The sequence below is a fragment of the Manis pentadactyla genome, chromosome 13 (genome assembly GCF_030020395.1).
Source record: "Manis pentadactyla isolate mManPen7 chromosome 13, mManPen7.hap1, whole genome shotgun sequence".
Lineage (NCBI taxonomy): Eukaryota > Metazoa > Chordata > Mammalia > Pholidota > Manidae > Manis > Manis pentadactyla.
The window spans coordinates 94,234,231-94,253,979 of NC_080031.1; the positions used below are offsets into that span (position 1 = coordinate 94,234,231).

Sequence of the window (19,749 nt, forward strand, 5' to 3'; positions counted from 1 at the left end):
CTTAGATGTAAATGGACTGAATGCACCAATCAAAAGACAATAAATGGCAGAATGGATAAGGAAACAGGACCCATCCATATTCTGCCCACAAAAGACTCATTTCAGACCAACAGACATACAGAGACTAAAAGTTAAGGGACAGAAAAAGATATTCCATGCAAATAATAGGGAGAAAAAAGCAGGAGTAGGAGTACTGATATCAGACAAAATTGATTTCAAAACAAAGAAAGTAACAAGAGACAAAGAAGGACATTACATAAAGATAAAGGGATCAGACCAACAAGAGGATATAACCATTATAATTATCTATGCACCCAACATAGAAGCACCTAAATATGTCAATTAAAGGTGGAAACAGATGCAACACATAGATTTTAGGAGACTTTTAATACACCACTCTCATCAATGGACAGATAAAACAGACAGAAAATAAATAAGGAAACAAAGGCATTGAACAATACATTAGATAAAACAGACTTAACAGACATCTACAGAAGATTTTCCACCCAAAAGCAGCAGGATGCACATTTTTCTCAAGTGTACATAGAACGTTTTTCAGAACAAATCACATACTAGGCCACAAAAAGAGCCTCAGAAATTCAAAGCGATCAAAACTAGATTAAGCAGCTTCTCAGAACACAATGGTATGAAATGAGAAATAAATTACACAAAGAAAACAAAAAAGCCTACAAACACATGGAGGCTAAACAACATGCCTCCAAACAATCATTGAATGAATGAACAAATTAAAACAGAGATCGAACAATACACGGAGACAACTGAGAAAAACAAACCAACAGCCCAGAACCTGTGGCATGGAGCAAAGGCAGTTTTAAGAGGAAAGGACATAGCAATTCAGGCTTACCTAGAAACAAGAACAATCCCAAATAAACAGTCTAAATCCACAATTAAAGAAACTAGAAAAAGAACAAATGAAGCCCAAAGTCAGTAGAAGCAGGGAAAGAATGAAGATCAGAGCAGAAATAAATAAAAAAGAGAAAAATAGAGCAATAGAAAAAAATCAGTGAAACCAGGAGATAGTTCTTTAAGAAAATAAACAATAGATAAACCCCTAGAAAAAGACATTAGGAAAAAAAGAGAATGTACACACATAAACAGAATCAGAAAAGAGTAAGGAATAATCACAAAGGATACCACAGAAATACAAAGAATTATTAAAGAATACTATGAAAGATTATATGCCCATAAATTGGACAAGCTAGAAGAAATGGACAACTTCCTAGAAAAATACAACCTTTCAAGACTGACTGATAACCCAGGAAGAAACAGAAAATCTGAACTGACCAATTACGAGCAGCAAAATCAAATTGGTATAATCAAAAAATTCCCAACAAACAGAAGTCCTGGTCCAATTATGGCTTCACAGGCAAATCCTACCAAACATTTAAAGAACAGCTAATAACCATCCTTAAAAGCATTCCAAAAGCAAAAGGGGAGGGAACACTTCCAAACTCATTCTATGAAACCAGCAACACTCTAATACCAAAACCAGACATGGCACCACAAAAATAAAATAAAATAAAATTACAGACCAATAAATATCCGTTATGAACATAGATGCAAAAATCCTCAACAAAATATTAGCAAACCAAATCCAAAAATACATCAAAAAGTTCATTTATTGTGACCGAGTGGGATTTATTCCAGGGATGCAAGGATGGTACAATATTTGTATATTAATTAATGTCATACACCACATTAACAAAAAGGATAAAAATGACATGACCATCTCAATAGATGGTGAAAAAACATTTGACAAAATTCAAAATGCATTCATGATGAAAACTCTCAACAAAATGGCCATAGAGGCCAAGTACCTCAACATAATAAAGGCCATATATGACAAACCCACAGCCAACATCATACTGAACAGAGAAAAGCTGAAAGCTTTTCCTCAAAGATCGGGAACAAGACAAGGATGCCCATTCTCCCCGCTTTTACTCAACATAGGACTGGAGGTACCAGCCATGGCAATCAGACAACACAAAGAAATAAAAGGCATACATACTGGTAAGGAAGAAGTCAAACTGTCACTGTTTGCAGATGACATGATATTGTACATAAAAAACCCTAAAGAATCCATTCCAAAACTACTAGATCTAATATCTGAATTCAGTAAAGTTGCAGGATCCAAAATTAATGCACAGAAATCTGTTGCACTTGGTGCATTCCTATACACTAATAATGAACTAGCAGAAAGAGAAGTCGGGAAAACAATTCCATTCACAACTGCATCAAAAAGAATAAAATACCTAGGAATAAACGTAATGAATGAAGTAAAAGACCTATACCCTGAAAACTACAAGACACTCTTGAGAGAAATAAAGGGGACACTAAAAAATGGAAATTCATCCCATGCTCTTGGGTAGGAAGAATTAAAATTGTCAAAATAGCCATCCTGCTTAAAGCAATCTACAGATTCAATGCAATCCCTATCAAAATACCAACAACATTCTTCAACAAACTAGAACAAATAGTTCTAAAATTCATAGGAACCAGAAAAGACCCCTAATAGCCAAAGCAATCCTGAGAGGGAAGAATAAAGCAGGGGGAATTAGGCTCCCCAACTTCAAGCTCTACTACAGAGCCACAGTAATCAAGATATTTTAGTGTTGGCACAAGAACAGACCCACAGATCAATGGAACAGAATAGAGAGCCCAAATATAAACCCACACATATATGGCCAATTAATATATGCTAAAGGAACCATGGATACACAACAGGGAAATGACAGCCTCTTCAACAATGGGTGTTGGCAAAACTGTACAGCTACATGCAAGAGATTGAAACTGGACTGTCTAACCCCATACCCAAAAGTAAACTTGAAATGGATAAAAGACCTGAATGTAAGTCATGAAACCATAAAACTCTTAGAAGACAACACAGGCAAAAATCTCCTGAATATAAACATGAGCAACTTTTTCCTGAATGCATCTCCTTGGGCAAGGGAAACAAAAGCAAAAATGAACAAATGGGACTACATCAAGCTAAAAAACTTCTGGACCATCAGCAGAACAAAAAAGGCATCCTACAGTATGGGAGAATATATTTGTAAATGACATCTCTAACAAGGAGATAACATCCAAAATATATAAAGAACTCACACGCCTCAACAATCAAAAAGCAAATAACCCAATTAAAAAATGGGCGGAGGATCTGAACAGACACTTCTCCAAAGAAAAAATTCAGATGGCCAACAGGCACATGAAAAGATGCTCCACATCGCTAATTATCAGGGAAATGCAAATTAAAACCACAATGAGATATCACCTCACACCAGTTAGGATGGCCAGCATCAAAATGACTAAGAACAACGAATGCTGGTGAGGATGTAGAGAAAAAGAGAACCCTCCTACACTGCTGGTGGGAATGTAAGCTCGTTCAACCATTGAGGAAAGCAATATGGAGGTTCCTCAAGATACTTAAAATAGAAATACCATTTGACCCAGGAATTTCACTCCTAGGAATTTACCCTAAGAATGCAGCAGCCCAATTTCAACAAGACATATGCAGCCTTATGTTTATCGCAGCACTATTTACAATAGCCAAGAAATGGAAGCAACCTAAGTGTCCATCAGGAGATGAATGGATAAAGAAGATGTGGTACATATATGCAATGGAATATTATTCAGCTATAAGAAGAAAACAAATCCTACCATTTGCAACATGGATGGAGCTAGAGGGTATTATGCTCAGTGTAATAAGCCAGGCAGAGAAAGACAAGTATCACATGATTTCACTCATCTGTGGAGTATAAGAACAAAGCAAAAACTGAAGGAACAAAACAGCAGCAGATTCACAGAACCCAAGAATGGACTAACAGTTACCAAAGGGAAAGGGAGTGGGGAGAATGGGTGGGAAGGGAGGGATAAGGGGAATAAAGGGCATTCTGACTAGCACACATAATATAGGGGGAGTGCACAGGGAAGGCAGTATAGCACAGAGAAGACAAGTAGTGACTCTATAGCATCTTACTACGCTGATGGACAGTGACTATAATGGGGTATGTGGTGGGGACTTGATAATGGGGGACTCTAGTAACCACAATGTTGCTCATGTAATTGTATATTAATGATACCAAAAAAAATGAGTAAAAGCATGAGAAAAGATATACCATGTTAATGCTGTTCAAAAGAAAGCTAGAATATCTGTATTACTATCAGACAAAGTAGGTTTCAGAATAAAGAATATTACCGGGGTAAAGAGGCTAATACAAAATGAAAAGGAGGTTAATTTATTAAAAGGACATAAAACTGTTAAGCATTCATACACCTAGTCACATGGTTCCAAAATACATGAAGTTATAAGCAAATACAAAACTACAGTCAAGGAATTTGACGCTCTCTCAATAACTGATAGACCTAGTACAAAATAATATGTACATAGAAGATTTGAACAACACTATCCAACAAATTGATCTAGTGGATAGTAACAGAATTAATAGTAATAATAATAGGTTATAATAACAGTTTATAATGCAACAATAAATGAATAAATGATAATAGAAGTCTCCAGCCAACAACAGCAAAATATACAACTTAAAGTATATCCAAAATATTTAATAATAAATCACATTCTGGGTCATAAAACAAATCTCAACACATTTTAAAAGACTGAGTCATACCAAGTATAATCTCTTACTAAAATGGAACTAAATTATAAATCAGTAACAGAAAGATCCTGGAAAATCTCAAAATACTTGGAAGCTAACACATTTCTAAATAATCCAAGGATCAAAGAAGATATCAAGAAGAAAGTAGAAGGTATTTTGCACTGCAAAAAAATGAAAACATACTATGTCAAAATCTGTACAATACCAATAAGCAGTGCTTAGGGGGCAATTTAAAGCATTAAATCTACATTAGAAAGGGAGGTCTTAAAACATGACCTCAGGTTCCATCTTAAGAAATTTGTGAAAGAAGAAGAAAGTATGTAGAAGAAAAGAAACAATAAAGATGAAAGCAAAAATCACTGAAATAGAAAATATAAAAATAATAAAGGAAAATTAACTAAACCAAAAGCTGGTTCTATGAGAAGATAAATAGATTTTATAAACCTCTGGCCAGACTAATCAGGAGAAAAAAGAAGACACAAATTATCAGTATCAGAAATGAGAAACATTACATCATTACATTTTAACATGATTATAACAGGCAAGTGCTATAAACAACTTTTATCAACAAATTTGACAACTTAGATGAAATAAACAAATCCCATGAAAGACAAACTACCAATGCTCACTAAAGAAAAAATAGATAATTTGAATAGCACTATATTTATTAAAGAAATTGAATCTGTAGTTAAAATCCTTCCAACAAAACACGTCCATGTCTAGTTGGCTTTACTGATGAATCCCAACAAACATTTAGGGAAAATATAATACTAATTCTGGACAAATTTTTCCAGATAATTAATAAGGAGGGGCTACTTCCCAACTCATTCTATGAAACTAGCATTATCCTGCTACCAAAACCAGATAACATTACAAGAAAACTGAATACTTACAGCCCTTATGAACACAGAAGCAAAACATTTAAACAAAGTTTTAGCAAATCAAATCTAATACTATACAAAAGGATAATACACCATGACCAAATAGCATGGCTAGTTTCACATTTACAAATCAATCGATGTAACTGATCATATTAACAAACTTTAAAAAAAAGATAATTTCAGTAGGTGCAGGACAAAAACTGCTTTTGACAAAATCCAATATACATTTTTGAAAAAAAACTCTCAGCAAACTAAGGACAGAGGGGAACCTCCTCAATCTGATAAAGTGTGTCTATGAAAAATCTAAAGATAACAACATACTTACTGGTAAAAGATTGAATACTTTCTCCTTAAGATCATAAAAAAGACAAAAATGTACACTCTTACCTGTTCTATTCAATATTGTGATGGAAGTTCTAGGCAGTGCGATTCAGATAACAGAAAGACTGGAAAGAAAGAAGCTGTACATCTTTATTTGCAGACAAAATGCTCTTGTATATAGAAAATCCTGGGAATTTACCAAAAAAAAAAAAAGCCCACTAGAAAGCAAGTTTACCAAGGTTGCAGGACACACATCAGTATACCTAAATCAACTGCAAAACCCAATGAAATACCACTTCTCACCCACTAGGATGGCTACATCAAAAAGGTAACAACAAGTTCTGGCAAAATGCAGAGAAACTGAAAACCTCATACACTGCTGGTGGGAATGTAAAAACAGTGCAGCCACTGTGGAAGATATTCTGGCAATAAACCTTTTGACCCAGCAATTCCATTCCTAGGTATAAACCTCAGAGAACTAAAAACATATGTTTACACATATATGTAACTTGTAAAAGAATGTTCATAAGGGTATTATTCACAGTAGCCAAAAAAGGGAAACAATCCAAATATTCATGTATTGATGGACAAATACACAAAAGTATATCCATACAATGAAATGTTATTTGGTCATAAAAAAGAATGAAGTAATGATACTTGCTACAACATGGATGAACACTGAAAACATTACACTAAGTGAAAGAAGACAGACACAAAAAAAACACACATAGTATGTGATTCTATTCATATGAAATGCCCAGAACAGGCAAGTTCATACACACAGAAAAAGTCAGTAAGTGGCTGCCAGGGTAGAAGGAAGCAGGACTGGGATTGACTGCTAATGAGCACAGAGTTTCTATTCGGGGTGATGAACATGTTCTGCAAACAGATAATGGTGATAGTTGCACAACAGTATGAATGTACTAAAATCTCCTGACTTGTACACTGTAAAATGGTTAAAATAGTGAATTTTATGTGGACTTTCATCTCAATTAAAAAACCTACTAAAGTAATAATTTGCATATTAACAATGGAACATTCCAAAAATGAAATCATAAAAAACAATTCCATTCAGAATAGCATAAAAAAATACTTAGGAACAAATTTATCAAAAGTAAAAGATCTGTATGCTATCTTACTATGCTGATGGACAGTGACTGCAATGGAGTGTTGGGGGGACTTGATAATATGGGTGAATATTGTAACCACAATGTGAAACCATAAAATTGTATATCAATGATACCTTAATAAAAAATAAATAATAAAAACTATCATTTTGATGTATTAAGGAAATGGGGTGTATTGGCTGTCAGTTACTGACTTGTGAACGAATCCCTCCATCTTTCCTGTGATCCATAAACTGCAATCCCTAAGACCAACAATAAAGACTGATTTTGAAAAAAAAAATCTATATGCTAAAAACTAAAATATACTGATAAGAGAAATTAAACAAGACATAAATAAATGGAGAGATATATCATGTTCATGGATTGAAAGGTTCAGTATTGTCAGAACAATTCATCACAATCCCTATCAAAATCTGAGCATGTTTTTTTTTATGGAAATTGACAAGGTGATCCTAAAATTTATATGAAAATGTAAAGGAGCTGGAAAAGACAGTTTTGAAAAAGAATAACAAAGTTAGAGAACATATACTATCTAATTTCAAAACATAAAGTTACAGTAATCAAAATGGGAGAAACATGGAACAGAAAAGACAATTCAGAAATAAGTCCACACATTTGTGGTCAGCTGATTTTTGACAAAAGCACAAACTTTATTCAATAGGGAAAGGATAGTTATCTCAACAAAAGGTGCTAAAAAAACTGGACATGCATAGGCAGGAAGTAAAAAAAAAGAAAGAAAAAGAATTTAGACCCTTATCTCCTCACTATTTATAAAAATTTATTCAAAATGGATCAGACACAAATGGAGGACCTAAGATGTTTACAACTAGATAAAAACATAGGAGAAAACCTTTGTGGTCTTGGGTCTGTAAAAATTTCTTAGCTATGTCACCATAAGCATGGTGGTAAAATGGACTTAATCAAAACTCGAAATCTCCTCTTCAAAGAACATTACTGAAAAATGAAAAACTAGCCACACACTGGGAGAAAATATTTTCAAAGCACATATTTGATCAAGGATTTGAATCCAGAATATATACAAAGCATGACTCAATAATAAGACAGGCATCCAGATTTAAAAATGGGTAAACTAATTTTAAGAGATATTTTACCAAAGAAGACATACAAATGGCCAAAATAAATCAATACTCAAAATTGTTACTAGGGAAATAATAGTTAAAACTGTGAGATACCATTACAGATCTTCTAGAATGGCTATAATTAAAAAGACTGATAATCTAAATGTTGGTAAGAATGTGAAGAAACTGGAACCCTCTTACCAGCTGGTAGGCAATAATAGTAGTACAGTCACTACTTTGGAAACCAGTTTGGCAGTTTCTTCATACATTAACCAGATGACCCAGCAATTGCATTCTACCCAAGAAGCTTTAAAACACATCTGCACAACAACTTACCAAAGAATGTTCATAGCAACTTTATTTATCATAGCCAAAAACTAGAACAATCCAGATTTCCATCAAAGATCATAAAACATGGTATATTCATACAATGGAGAACAACCCAGCAATAAAAAGGAACTACTGAAACATGCAACATGGTCAACTTTCAAAAACGTTATGCTTAGTGAAAGAAACATGATGCTGTGTATGGTTTGATTTATATGAATTTCAAGGAAAGGCAAAACTACAGACAGAAACTAGGTCAACAGTTGTCTGGGGGTGGGACTGCAAGTGGACATAAAGGATCTTTCAGGGGTAATACAAACTACATTGTGGTGATGGTTTCACAGCTGTTTGCATTTACTATAACTCATCAAACTGTATGATTACAATGGGTGAATTAATGGGGTATTAATAACACCTCAATAAAGATGTTTAAAAAAGTGAACTACATAAAGTACTTACCATTGTAGCCTTCAAGAACAGAATCAATAATAGGCCTTGCAGTTAAGTTATAAACATCAAGTTGCTTACTCTCTGGTCCAAAAACAGTATCAAAAGTAAATGTCTTCGGAGGTTCATTGGAAGAATCAGTCTTATGTACAGTGATAGTTCCCCTCATCTCATCCACACTGACAGCCTGTTTGTAGCACATTGATTTCTCTCTTTCATTGAGGGGCCGGCACCTAACCACCACCTTCACATTATCACAGCTTTCCGGCTTCTCTGATTTATTGCTCTGGTGGAGAAAATATTTACAAATAATGAAAAGAACACATTTTTACCTTCACTAGATTAAAATTTGAAAAGGGCTACTTTGCCATCTCAATGCCTTTGCACATATTAAGCACTCCATATATATTTGTTCAATGCAATTAAAGATCTTACAGATATATAGGAAAAGCTTATTAAAAGATATGAAAAGGAACATAGTTTCTTTTACAATACAAATGAGGGAAGTCAAGATCTAGGTTACATTTATAGTAAATGTCACTGAAGCAGAAAACGAACCAGTATAATATAGACTGTCTTTCTGCACAAAAGTCCCTGACTTCCTCTGAGTTTCCTCCCTGTAGGAAAACATGTGACACAGTTAACACCTTAATCAAGAACACAGTAGTAACTGATGGACAGTGAATTCAAATGGGGTATGGGGGGGACCTGATATGGGTGAATGTAGTAACCACTTTGTTTTCATGTGAAACCTTCATAAGAGTGTATATCAATGATACCTTAATAAAAAAAAAGAAAACAGTAGTAGGTCATATGTTCCCCTGAGACTTTTAATTTTATTTCCTATAAGGCATTTGCTAAAATAAATGTTTATCATAAAACATAAGTAGTCTATCTTCACTATATAAGATAACAATAAATGAAAGAAAAAGTCCAATGGCAGAAAAAAATGTTTTAGTAAAACTAACCTTATGAACATTTGAATATGTAAAGTTTTATTTAACTTTTGAAATTTTATGATTAAGAATCTGTTAAAATATAATCCTAAAGACAAATACCATAGGATTTCACTTACATGTGGAATCAAAAAGCAAAACAAATGAACAAACAAAACAAAACTCACAGATACAGAGAACAGATTGGTAGCTGCTAGAGACAACGGGGGTAGGAAGGTAGGTGAAATGGGTGAAGGGGATCAAGAGGTACAAAGTTGCAGTTACAAAAAAAAACAACTTATGGGGAAATAACATACAACATGGTGACTATAGTCAATATTATAGTACTGTGTACTTGAAAGCTGCTAATAGAGATCTTAAAAGTTCTCATGCTAAGAAAAAAATTTCTTTAAGTCTGTTATAGTTGGTAACAAGACTTACTGTAGTGATAATTTCACAATGTATACAAATATCAAATCATATTGTACACCTGAAACTAACATATGTTGATTATGCTTTAATACAAAATAGTCTTATTATTGAAGTGTAGTCCAATAGTTTAGTTGAACAGACATTTGTTAAATTCATACTGTTTCATATGCTCTTCTAAGCACTTGAGAAACAAATATAACCCACTGTCATTGACAATGAACAGATTCTATCAATGTAATACACTTCTCTGCATATCTACTTTTACCACCTTAGTCCAGGTCACCATTATTTCACCCTGGATTATAAGAGACTCCTAAATGATACTCGTGCATCTGATTAAGTTCCCCTACAATCTGACCTCTACGTAGCAGTCAGCTTCAACACAACTCTACATCATTACCTTACATAAAACTTTCCAATGGTTTCCCACAGACCTTAGGATAAAAATCACAATCCTTAAGGTGGTCTGTAAGATCTGGCTCTGGCTCATGTATTATTTCACAAGTTACCCTACTTGGCTTTCGTAGCCACAGCCACACTGGCTTCATTTAGGGCTTTTTTTTGTCACCAGCCTCTTTTTCACCAGAGGCCTTTCCATGAGCGGTTTCTTTTGCCTAGAACACTCCTCATTTTCCCTTTTACTTATACTGCAGCTCTCAGCTCACTAACCACTTCATCTAGGAAGACTTCTCTGATTAGGTCAAATCCTTGTATAGGCCCTGACAGCACTCTTCTCCCTCCTTCTTCTACATCTGGTTACAATTCTCCTTTTGTTTGCTCATTATTTAATATCTGTCTACCAGAGGTGGCAAACAAGTAGTCAAGGGGCTGAATCAGCCCACAAAGGTCTTTTGCTTGGCTTGGTAGCCAAACCTGGTACTAAATACTTGGTAGTATTTAAAAATATTTTTTTAATTAGTTGCTAAGATTTAAAAACTGAGAAGTTTCACACACAAAAAAAACAATTTCTAGATTCTCTTAAAAAAGCAAATTATCTGACATCTGTAAGCCAAAAATCCTACATGGGAACACTTTATAATTCACCAGAATGTACTCCTATCTGGTGTATGGCACCCATTCACTGCATTCATTTATGTTAAGTGTCTTATCTCTGTAAACACGTGGCCTCTGTAAACATTTTCACCCCTGCCCAAGTACTCAAGTTTGTCTTCCCAAGTTCAAGAACCTGTCTGGTTTGTTCAATATTGTATTCCAAGTGCTTAACATGTGGTTGGTGCCCAATATTTGTTGAATGAATTGATAAATAACTTGAAAGCAATTACAAGGAATACTGAGCATTTAATACTAAATGTCAATCAATGCCCTTCAACCCTCCTATGCATTATCTTATTTCACCCGGCAACAACCCCATAAGGGAAAGTTTATGTGGAAACTATGGGCCCAGAAAGATTAAATAATTGTCCGTGGTCTCAGTAAATAACCGGCCATGGCTCAAGAAGGGCTCTCTATAATGCTCTACAGGACTTACGACTCCCCTTTATTAATTACACGGTAACAATCTGTGAAATCCTACAAGACAAACCGACCACCACCCACAACCCACCTCCTCACACACAAAGGCACCTACGGGTTACACTCTGCACTGTAAAACGGCACGAGACGCAGGACAGCTCGAGTCAGGCGCCTGATACAGGGGCAAGCAGCCCGCACTCTGCTGCCTTCCGGAGCTTGGCTCCGCCATGCAGAGGGCCCACCGGCCCCGAACATCCAAAACCGACCCTCCGCGGCCGCTTCCAGACGCCCTAACAAGCGGACAGGGCTGGGAGCGAGAGCGCATCGCCTGGCACAGCGCCTTCATGTCGAGCAGCGCAGGCCCTGAGGGATGCAGGAGCGACAAAGGCGGCAGGGCCTGCGCCGGGCCCCTCCAAGCGCGAGTTAGACCTTTGCGGCCCGCGGGCCCCCAGCGAGAACCCCCAGCCTCGGGAGCCCGCACGACCGGGCCTGCCCCGCCCCACTCCGGCAGCCCGACGGTTCCGCGCCTCCATGGCAACGGCCGCGCCCCCGAGCCAGGCCACTGAGATGAGGAACCCATGAGGCTAAGCTTCTCTCCTCACCGGCATCGTAGCTCTCCCCTGTGCCCGTGGGACGTCCCCGCCCTGGGTGCAGTCCAACGACGTCGGGCTCACGGGAGAGGTTTGCCAAAGACAACCGAGAGACCACCTTGGCGCTCGAGACTGCGGCTCCTCGCGGCGCGCAGGCGCTCTCCGAGCTCGCCCCGCCCCATCTCCAGTCCTCGGGTTTCCTCGGTCTCTTGAATTACGCCTGCGCGGAGGCTCTCCGAGTGCGTCTCCTAGGACGCCTGCGCAATGCTGCCATTCCGCGGCGCTTGAAATCTGCCTGCATTGGGGCGGAGATACCCAGCTGACGCGAGCTGGGAGGAAGAGGTTCTCCTAGGTCGCCAGACCCACCTCTGGCGCTTGCAGTACTCTTCATATTAAAAGCAACGCTGGCAATTGTACATTTTGTGCCATTTGGAGAGCTAAAGACTTTACATACACTAATGGCGCTTGACCTTTGACTTATGTGACCTGTCTCACCATTAGATAAGGTCATGAGGAGTTTGGTCGTTATTCTCACGAGTATCTCCAGAGCCCAGAAGAGGACCTGGCACAGGGTATGTTTTCAATAAACACTTGTGAAAGAACGAATGATCTATCTTCTTTTCTGTAGTAAACTCTCCCCTGAACACCACTCTGCTTTGGATGTGTAATAGGCATTCCAAGTTTATCGTGTCCAAAATTGAAATGTTAATTCCTGACCCCCAACTAGTACCGCTGACCCTGACCCCCACCAAACTTAAAAAAAAAAAAAGTCGCTATCTCTGTCTTCCCTAATAACAATACATGTAAGCTTAATTCTGACAACTGCTCAGATCAAAACCATGGTCTCTCTCATATCCAATCTTTCAATAGATCTTGTCCTATTTTCAAGTTAGAGCCAGAATCTGACGACTTCTCACCACCACCATCTCTGATTTACTACAACACTTCAGAACTGGTTTCCTTGCGTGCATCCTTATCCCCTCTTCAACACAGGAGCCAGAGGGATAGTGTCAAAATATGACCCAGTGTTGTTCTCTGCTCAAAACGTGTCAGTGATTTCCCGCCTCACAGAGCCCTCTCCCATATCCTACAATCTTCCGTCTTGCTGATTATTCTGCACCAGCCCCACCTCACCTTCATTTATCCAACATTACAGGCATCATTCCTTCTCAGAATGCACGGGCTTTTGCATTTGCAGTAGGAGCTAATAAAAATAACTGTAAAGTATTTTACTTAGGCTAGTGTACTGTTCTAGATGCTTTACTTTCCTTTTCTTATTGTCATTTTAATTATGATTATTAACCCGCATAACAAACTTTTAAAATAAGTACTATTAGTCATTTTAATAGAAAATAGGAGTAGCTATTTTACAGACAAAGAAACTGAGGCACAGGACCATTAAGTAACTTGTCCAAGGCCATTCATATGGGCAGTGACAAAGCTCTGATCAAAACCCAGGTGCTGGAAAGCTCTCCTCACTAGATATCTTCATGACTCCCTCACCGCCCCCAGAATGCCTTTGTTCACACATCACCTGCTCAGCGAGCCCTACCATAATGTATTTAAAATCCCATTTTCAGCCCCAGTCCTCTTATCTTCTCTTTGCTACTTTGTATTTCTCCATAGCACTTATCACCATCTTTCAAATTTCATCCCTATTGAAGCATGTATCAGTAATTATTTACTTTTTATGGCTGAGTAATATCCCATTGTATGGCTATACCACAATGGATAAAAGGGACATCAATGTCAATGAACATTTAAGTTGTTTTTTCTCTATTATGAATAATGCGGCACATGTTTTGTGTGAACATGTTTCATTTTTCTTTGGTGTATATCTAAAAGTGGAATTGCTGGGACATTTGGAAACTCCAATGTTTAAGATTTTGAGGAACTGCCAACAGCTCTGAGCTCATCCCACCCCATCTTCTGTCCTTGGGATTCCGTGGTCTCTTTAATTACGCCTGTGGGGAGGCCTAATTCCACAGCAGTTGCATCACCAGCAATGAGAGGTTTTCTATTCCCACCAGCAATGTATGAGAGTCACAGTTTCCTCACATTCTCACCGACAGTGCTGCTGTCTTGCCTTTTTTATTATAACCATCCTACTGGTGTAAAATAGCATCTCACTATGGTTTTGATATGCACTTCCTTGATGGTAAATGACATTGGGCACCTTTCCACATGCTTACTGACCATTTGAATATTTTCTTTGGAGAAATTCTTCAAATCCTTTGCCCATTTTATTTGTCTATTATTATTAAGTTGTAAGAGTTCTATATATCTTATACTACAAGGCCCTTTTCAGGCATATAATATGCATAACTCTCTCCCTTTCTGTAGGTTGTCTTTTTAATTTCTGAATGGTGTCCTTTGAAGCTCAAATGTTTTTAATTTGATAAAGTCCATTTATATATTCCTTTCTTTTGTTATTTCTTTCATTTTTGGGGCATATCTAAGAAACAATTTCTTAACCTAATGTCACAAAGATTTACTCTTTTAAGAGTTTTATAGTTTTCACTCTTACACTTAGATCTACAATCTATTTTGAGTTATTTTGTATATGGTATAATACATGGTTAGAGCTTTATTTTCCTACAGGTGATTATCCAGCTGTTCCATCACCATTTGCTGAAAAGACTGTTCTTTCCTCCACTGATTTATCATGGCACCCTTGTCAAAAATCAATTGACCATAAGTGTGAGGGTTGATTTCTGCACTCTCAACTCAATGCCATTGATCTACATATCTATCCTAATGCCAATACTATACTATCTTGATCAGTATAGGCTTGTAGTAAATTTTGAAATCAGATGGTGTAAGGCCTCCATCTTTATTCTGCTTTCTCAAGATTGTTTTGGTCACTCTGAATCCCTTGCATTTCCACAATAATTTTAGAAACATCTTGTCAATTTCTACAAAAAGACAGGGCAAACTTAATAGGTACCATGTTGAATCCATAGATGAATTTGGAAAGCACTGCCATCTTAATTTAAGTCTGTCTGTCCATATTTAGGTCCTCTTTAATTTCTTGCTGCTCCTTTGTAGTTTTCAATATATAAGTATTGCATTTTGGCACTGTTTTCTTAAATATTTTATTCTTTTTTAGGCTATTGAAAGTGGAACTGTTTCCTTAATTTCATTTTCAGATGTATAGAAATAAAATTGATATTTTTTTATTATCTTATACTCTGCAACTTTCATGAACTTACTATTTCTAATGGTTGTTTATTGTATTCCTTAGGGTTTTTACATACAAGATTTCTACTTCATAACTTTTGAAAGATAATTTCATTGGATACAGAATTCTAGGTTGATGGGTTTTTTTCTCTTAACCCTTTAAATATTTCACTCCACTCTCTTCATTGCTTGCATGATCGCTGAAGAGAAGTCCAATGTAATTCTTATCCTTGCTTCTTTATAGGTAAGGATTCCCCCTTCCCTCACCCACTGCAACCTGGGTTCTTTCAAGATTTTTCTTTACCTTTGATTTTTTGTAGTTTGAATATGATATGTGTAAGGGTAGATTATTCTAATTTATCCTCCTTGGTGTTCTCTGAGCTGCCTGGATCTATGGTTTGGTTTGATATTACTTGAGGAAATTCTCAATCATTATCACTTCAAATATTTCTTCTGTGCCTTTCTTGCTTTTGTCTTCTGATATTCCCATATATTTTAATGTAATGTAAATTTTTAATGAAGTATATCTTATATAAGGAAAAGAACAAAAATCATAAATGTACAGCTTGATCAATTTTCACAAGGTTTATTACCTGTGTAATCAACAACTAGAGCAAAAAGCAGAACATTACCAGCCCCTTAGAAGCTCCTTGTGTTCCTTTCTAGTCACTCTCCACTGCACCCCAAGGATAAGCACTATCTTGATTCTAATGTAGATTTGTTTTCCTTGCCTTTATATTTTATATAAATGGAATCATACAGTATGAACTCTTTCATATCAATATTCAATATACCTTGTTATACGTTCAATATTATATATCGTGCATTCAATATACTTGTGAGATTCTTCCTTGTTGGGTATAGTAGTAGTTCATTCCTTTTCACTGTGGTGGAGTATTCCGTACGAATATACCACAATTTTTTTATCCCATTCAATTGTTGATGAACGTTTGCTGTTGTATCCAGTTTGGGGCTATTCTGAACATTACGCAGGTGTCTTCCGGCGCACACATGCACTTTTCTGTTGGGCATATACTTAGGAGTGGAATTGCTGGGATTTCCATATATTCTACTCACCTTTCTTGTTTGTCTGGCCTGACTAGAATGTAAGTTCTATGTCTGTTTACTCACGGTTATGTGTCAGCGCCTATCACAGTGTAGGCCTTCAATAAGTAACTGCAATGGAAATATGAACACACGAATGAAGGACTTTGTGAGGGAGGTATCATCTCCTCGCAAACCAAGGCTTTGGGCGGTTAAGTCACAAGCCGCAGGTCATACACAGTCGGAATCCATGCCAAGACCGTCTGGTTGCGGAGCGCACTCTCGACACTTCTCTGCCTGGTCTGCGCCCCCCAGGGCATTACCAAAGGTCCGACGCGGGGTCTGTGGCCACGTGTCCTCCTCCAGGACTGGCGTGCTCACCAGCGGCCGCAGCTCCAGGTCCAGGGGCCGGGTTATAAAGAGCCGGGCTAAGCCGGGACCCAGATTTAGGCACGACGCGGCGCGCGCCCCGGCCGCACCGTGGGTCTCGGAAGTAGCATCGGTCAGTGGTCTGGGCGGGCGTCCTGGCGAGCATCGGGCTGGAAGTCCGGGCGAAACGGCCCTTTGCTGTCGTCTGCCGCCGCTTCCGTGGGACTTTCCCCTCCCCACGGCGACCCGGAAAATGTTCCGGACGTCGAGAGCGCCCGCAGCTGCCTCGCTCGGCGCGCCGGCCCCGGCAGGACCCCGGCGGCTGGCGGCGCGGGCGCGGCTGCAGGCCCCGCCCAGCGCTGCTCCGCGTGCTCAGCTCCAGCGGCCCCGCTTCCGGCCCTAACGCCGGCGGGTGCCGAGCCACTGGGTGGCCTGCGGGACGAATGCCTGCTGGTTGCCCGCCTGTAACTGGCCCTGGGCCGCGAACACGTCGTGGCGGGACGCTAACCCAGGTCCGGGTGCGCGGCGCGGTGCCCTCCGGCAGGCACCTGCAGCCCGCTGCTCCGGCGCGCACCGACGCGGCCGGGCTCCCCCTGCACGCGCGCTCAGGTGAGCCGCACCCAGGAGCCCCGGACCCTCGCCAGCTGCGTCCCCCGCGCCGTACACGGGGCGGATTCTAAGGCTTCCCACTGAGAGGCTGGCTTTCTAGTAGGTGCTTTGGAAGAGGGGTCTGTTGAAATTGGGGACTCTGCTTCGGCCCAAAAACGGGCGCGGGGAGGGGCTGGTTCTAAATAAGTGAGCCCCAGGGCGACAGAGAGACATTTAGTCCAACCGCGATTTAAGGTGAAGGGGCTTCTCACAGTCCCTCTTGGTCACCTTCTGCCACTGGGGGACCGAGACTGGCCACGAGCCACCTTCCCTCCCCTCCCCTTTTCTGCAGTTTGAGGTCTGCCATGCCTTCCAGGAAGTGGTGGTGTGGCTCCTGAGGCTTAAAAACATTTTTCACTTCTCCCAGGCCACTTGTAATCGGGCCCTATCTTCAGCCGCAGCCTCATTTCAGTAAAGGTAGGAAAGCCTCTGGGTGATGATGACAGATAGTGGGAGTGGAAGTTGACCTCTGCACCCCACTGCCGCCTGAAAGGTGATTGATCCCAGCTCAAGCTGGTGCTCATAAACTAAGTAACGAGCCTGAAGTGGTAGAGCTGATTGGAATCGCGCCACATCCTTACCACCATGCCTGCCTGACTCAGTGTTGTCTGGCCATCAACAGTGGACTTGGGGAGCGTGAGAGGACCTAGCTGGGAGAGAACTTCCCGTGTGATGAGGTGGAGTGTGCTTGTCAAGACCTGTCAGCACAGACTAAGGCCAGGATGGGACTGTGAGTTCCCTGAACTGGTGGTGTCGTATTTCCCATCTCCAGTCAGTCCTCTACAGTACCATAGACTAGCCATCTGTGAGTATGAAATCAGGAGCGTTTTCAGTGGTCAAATCTAAAAATGGCACTAACTTTCTTGTGGAGGAATACAGCCTTTTAAGAAAAAAAGGAAAAAATTTGTTTAAAAAACCCACAGATGCTTTACAGTTTGTTTCTGGCATTCATGTTCTGCTCAAATGTGTTTGTTCCATACTGCAGATGAGAGAGACTACTCCAATGTGTGGCAACTACTTCCTTGAGACTTGCTGCAAAAGTTCATGTGGAAGAGTAGACAAACATCCCTGGAAGTCCACTCTGGGCTGCTTTTGAGGTATAGGGATGTAATGCTGGAGCACTCAAAGTTTTCTGAAGACTTCAAGAACTACTCAAGTACCCTTGGAAATGGTGGGCATTTTGGACCTTCCCAGGATCTCTGCTGTCCCTTCCTTAGGCTTGTCAAACTCTAGGACCCCACAAATGGAAATTAGGACAGCTAAATTCTCCTGGTCCAGCCAACACAGAGGCCTGACCTCCTAGCAGATACATCTTGCCTCACTGGTTGATGCCAGATACCACCTCCCACTAAGCAGATACGTCTGCCATTGAGCTAAGAAAAGAGCCTTCCAAACCATGTGGCCTAATGTCCACCCCCAGAGAATACATCTAAGAAAGCTGCTTGAAAATTAAGGATGTGGCTTTGTCAATGAAATAGGCCTTCATGGACCTGGGATCCTTCTCTGATGGGGGCAGGGGATGGAGAAGCCCCCACAAGTCCTTCAGTCTTGCTTGAACTTCTCAGTTTCACTGTTTAAGAGAAGATCCTCTCCCAATATCTTTCCCAAACCTCCCTCTGACTGCTTCCCCTAGAGCAGAAGCACTGCCATTTCCACAGGGTCTCCCTTAGCAAATCTCAGGTCCAAGGAGGCAGAAAAAGTCACTTGTGTGTCTGGTTCGAAACCTTCAATAAAAATACATCTAACCTTTGTTTATTAGATTATAATTTGTGCTGCCCAAAAGTTGCTTTTGTCCAACTAAAAATCAAGTCACTGACCCTTAAAAAGTATTCCTGGAAGATAGAGTAACACTTCATTTATGTAAAAAAGTAGGACCAAGTCTTTAATGCACTTGGTACTTGAATGTTTACTCATAAACAAGCCTTACTCATCTCTCTGGGGAAAAATCATAGTTTTTCCAGAATTAAACTGCCTTGAATCAAGGTTGAAGGGAATGTGTTTGCAGCTATGGTGTTACCAAAACCATGGGAGGTTTCATCCTTGAGCCTGTCTGGTGAAGACCCAGATACTCAAAGGCATATTTTTCTCCCTAGGACAAGTAATCATGGCAGGGACTGGAAACTGGAATGGGTAGAGCCCACAGCTGGAAAACTGGGTGAGTTCTTGCAGCTGAATGTGGGGAGATGGCACAGTGCCAGCCTCCAAAGCACCTCTGGGTATGAGCTCAAGTACAGCTGAGGATCAAGACCTGTTTGCAGAGAG

At 39.5% G+C, this 19,749-nt stretch overlaps 2 protein-coding genes across 3 annotated transcripts in view; both read right to left on the reverse strand.

Moving 5' to 3' along the window:
- Positions 1-12,447, reverse strand: part of KIF3A (kinesin family member 3A) — a 61,130-nt gene extending 48,683 nt beyond the window's left edge. Inside the window, exons 1-2 of one of the 2 annotated variants that reach the window (XM_057490859.1) lie at positions 12,259-12,447; positions 8,829-9,102 (exon numbers count right to left, since the gene is read on the reverse strand). In XM_057490859.1, the coding sequence (XP_057346842.1) occupies positions 8,829-9,102; positions 12,259-12,264 (280 nt within the window). In that variant the 5' untranslated portion in view covers positions 12,265-12,447. The remainder of the gene's footprint in view (positions 1-8,828; positions 9,103-12,258) is intronic. The other variant, XM_036919191.2, reaches the window with a different exon arrangement.
- Positions 12,448-15,996: 3,549 nt separating this feature from the next.
- LOC118929253 (EZH inhibitory protein-like) lies at positions 15,997-18,074 on the reverse strand. Its single transcript, XM_057490530.1, has 3 exons — positions 18,069-18,074; positions 16,852-17,515; positions 15,997-16,602 (listed from the first exon to the last, which is right to left on the reverse strand). Exons 1-3 carry the CDS (start codon positions 18,072-18,074, stop codon positions 16,592-16,594), a joined length of 681 nt encoding a protein of 226 aa, XP_057346513.1. The 3' UTR covers positions 15,997-16,591.
- Positions 18,075-19,749: the final 1,675 nt, after the last annotated feature.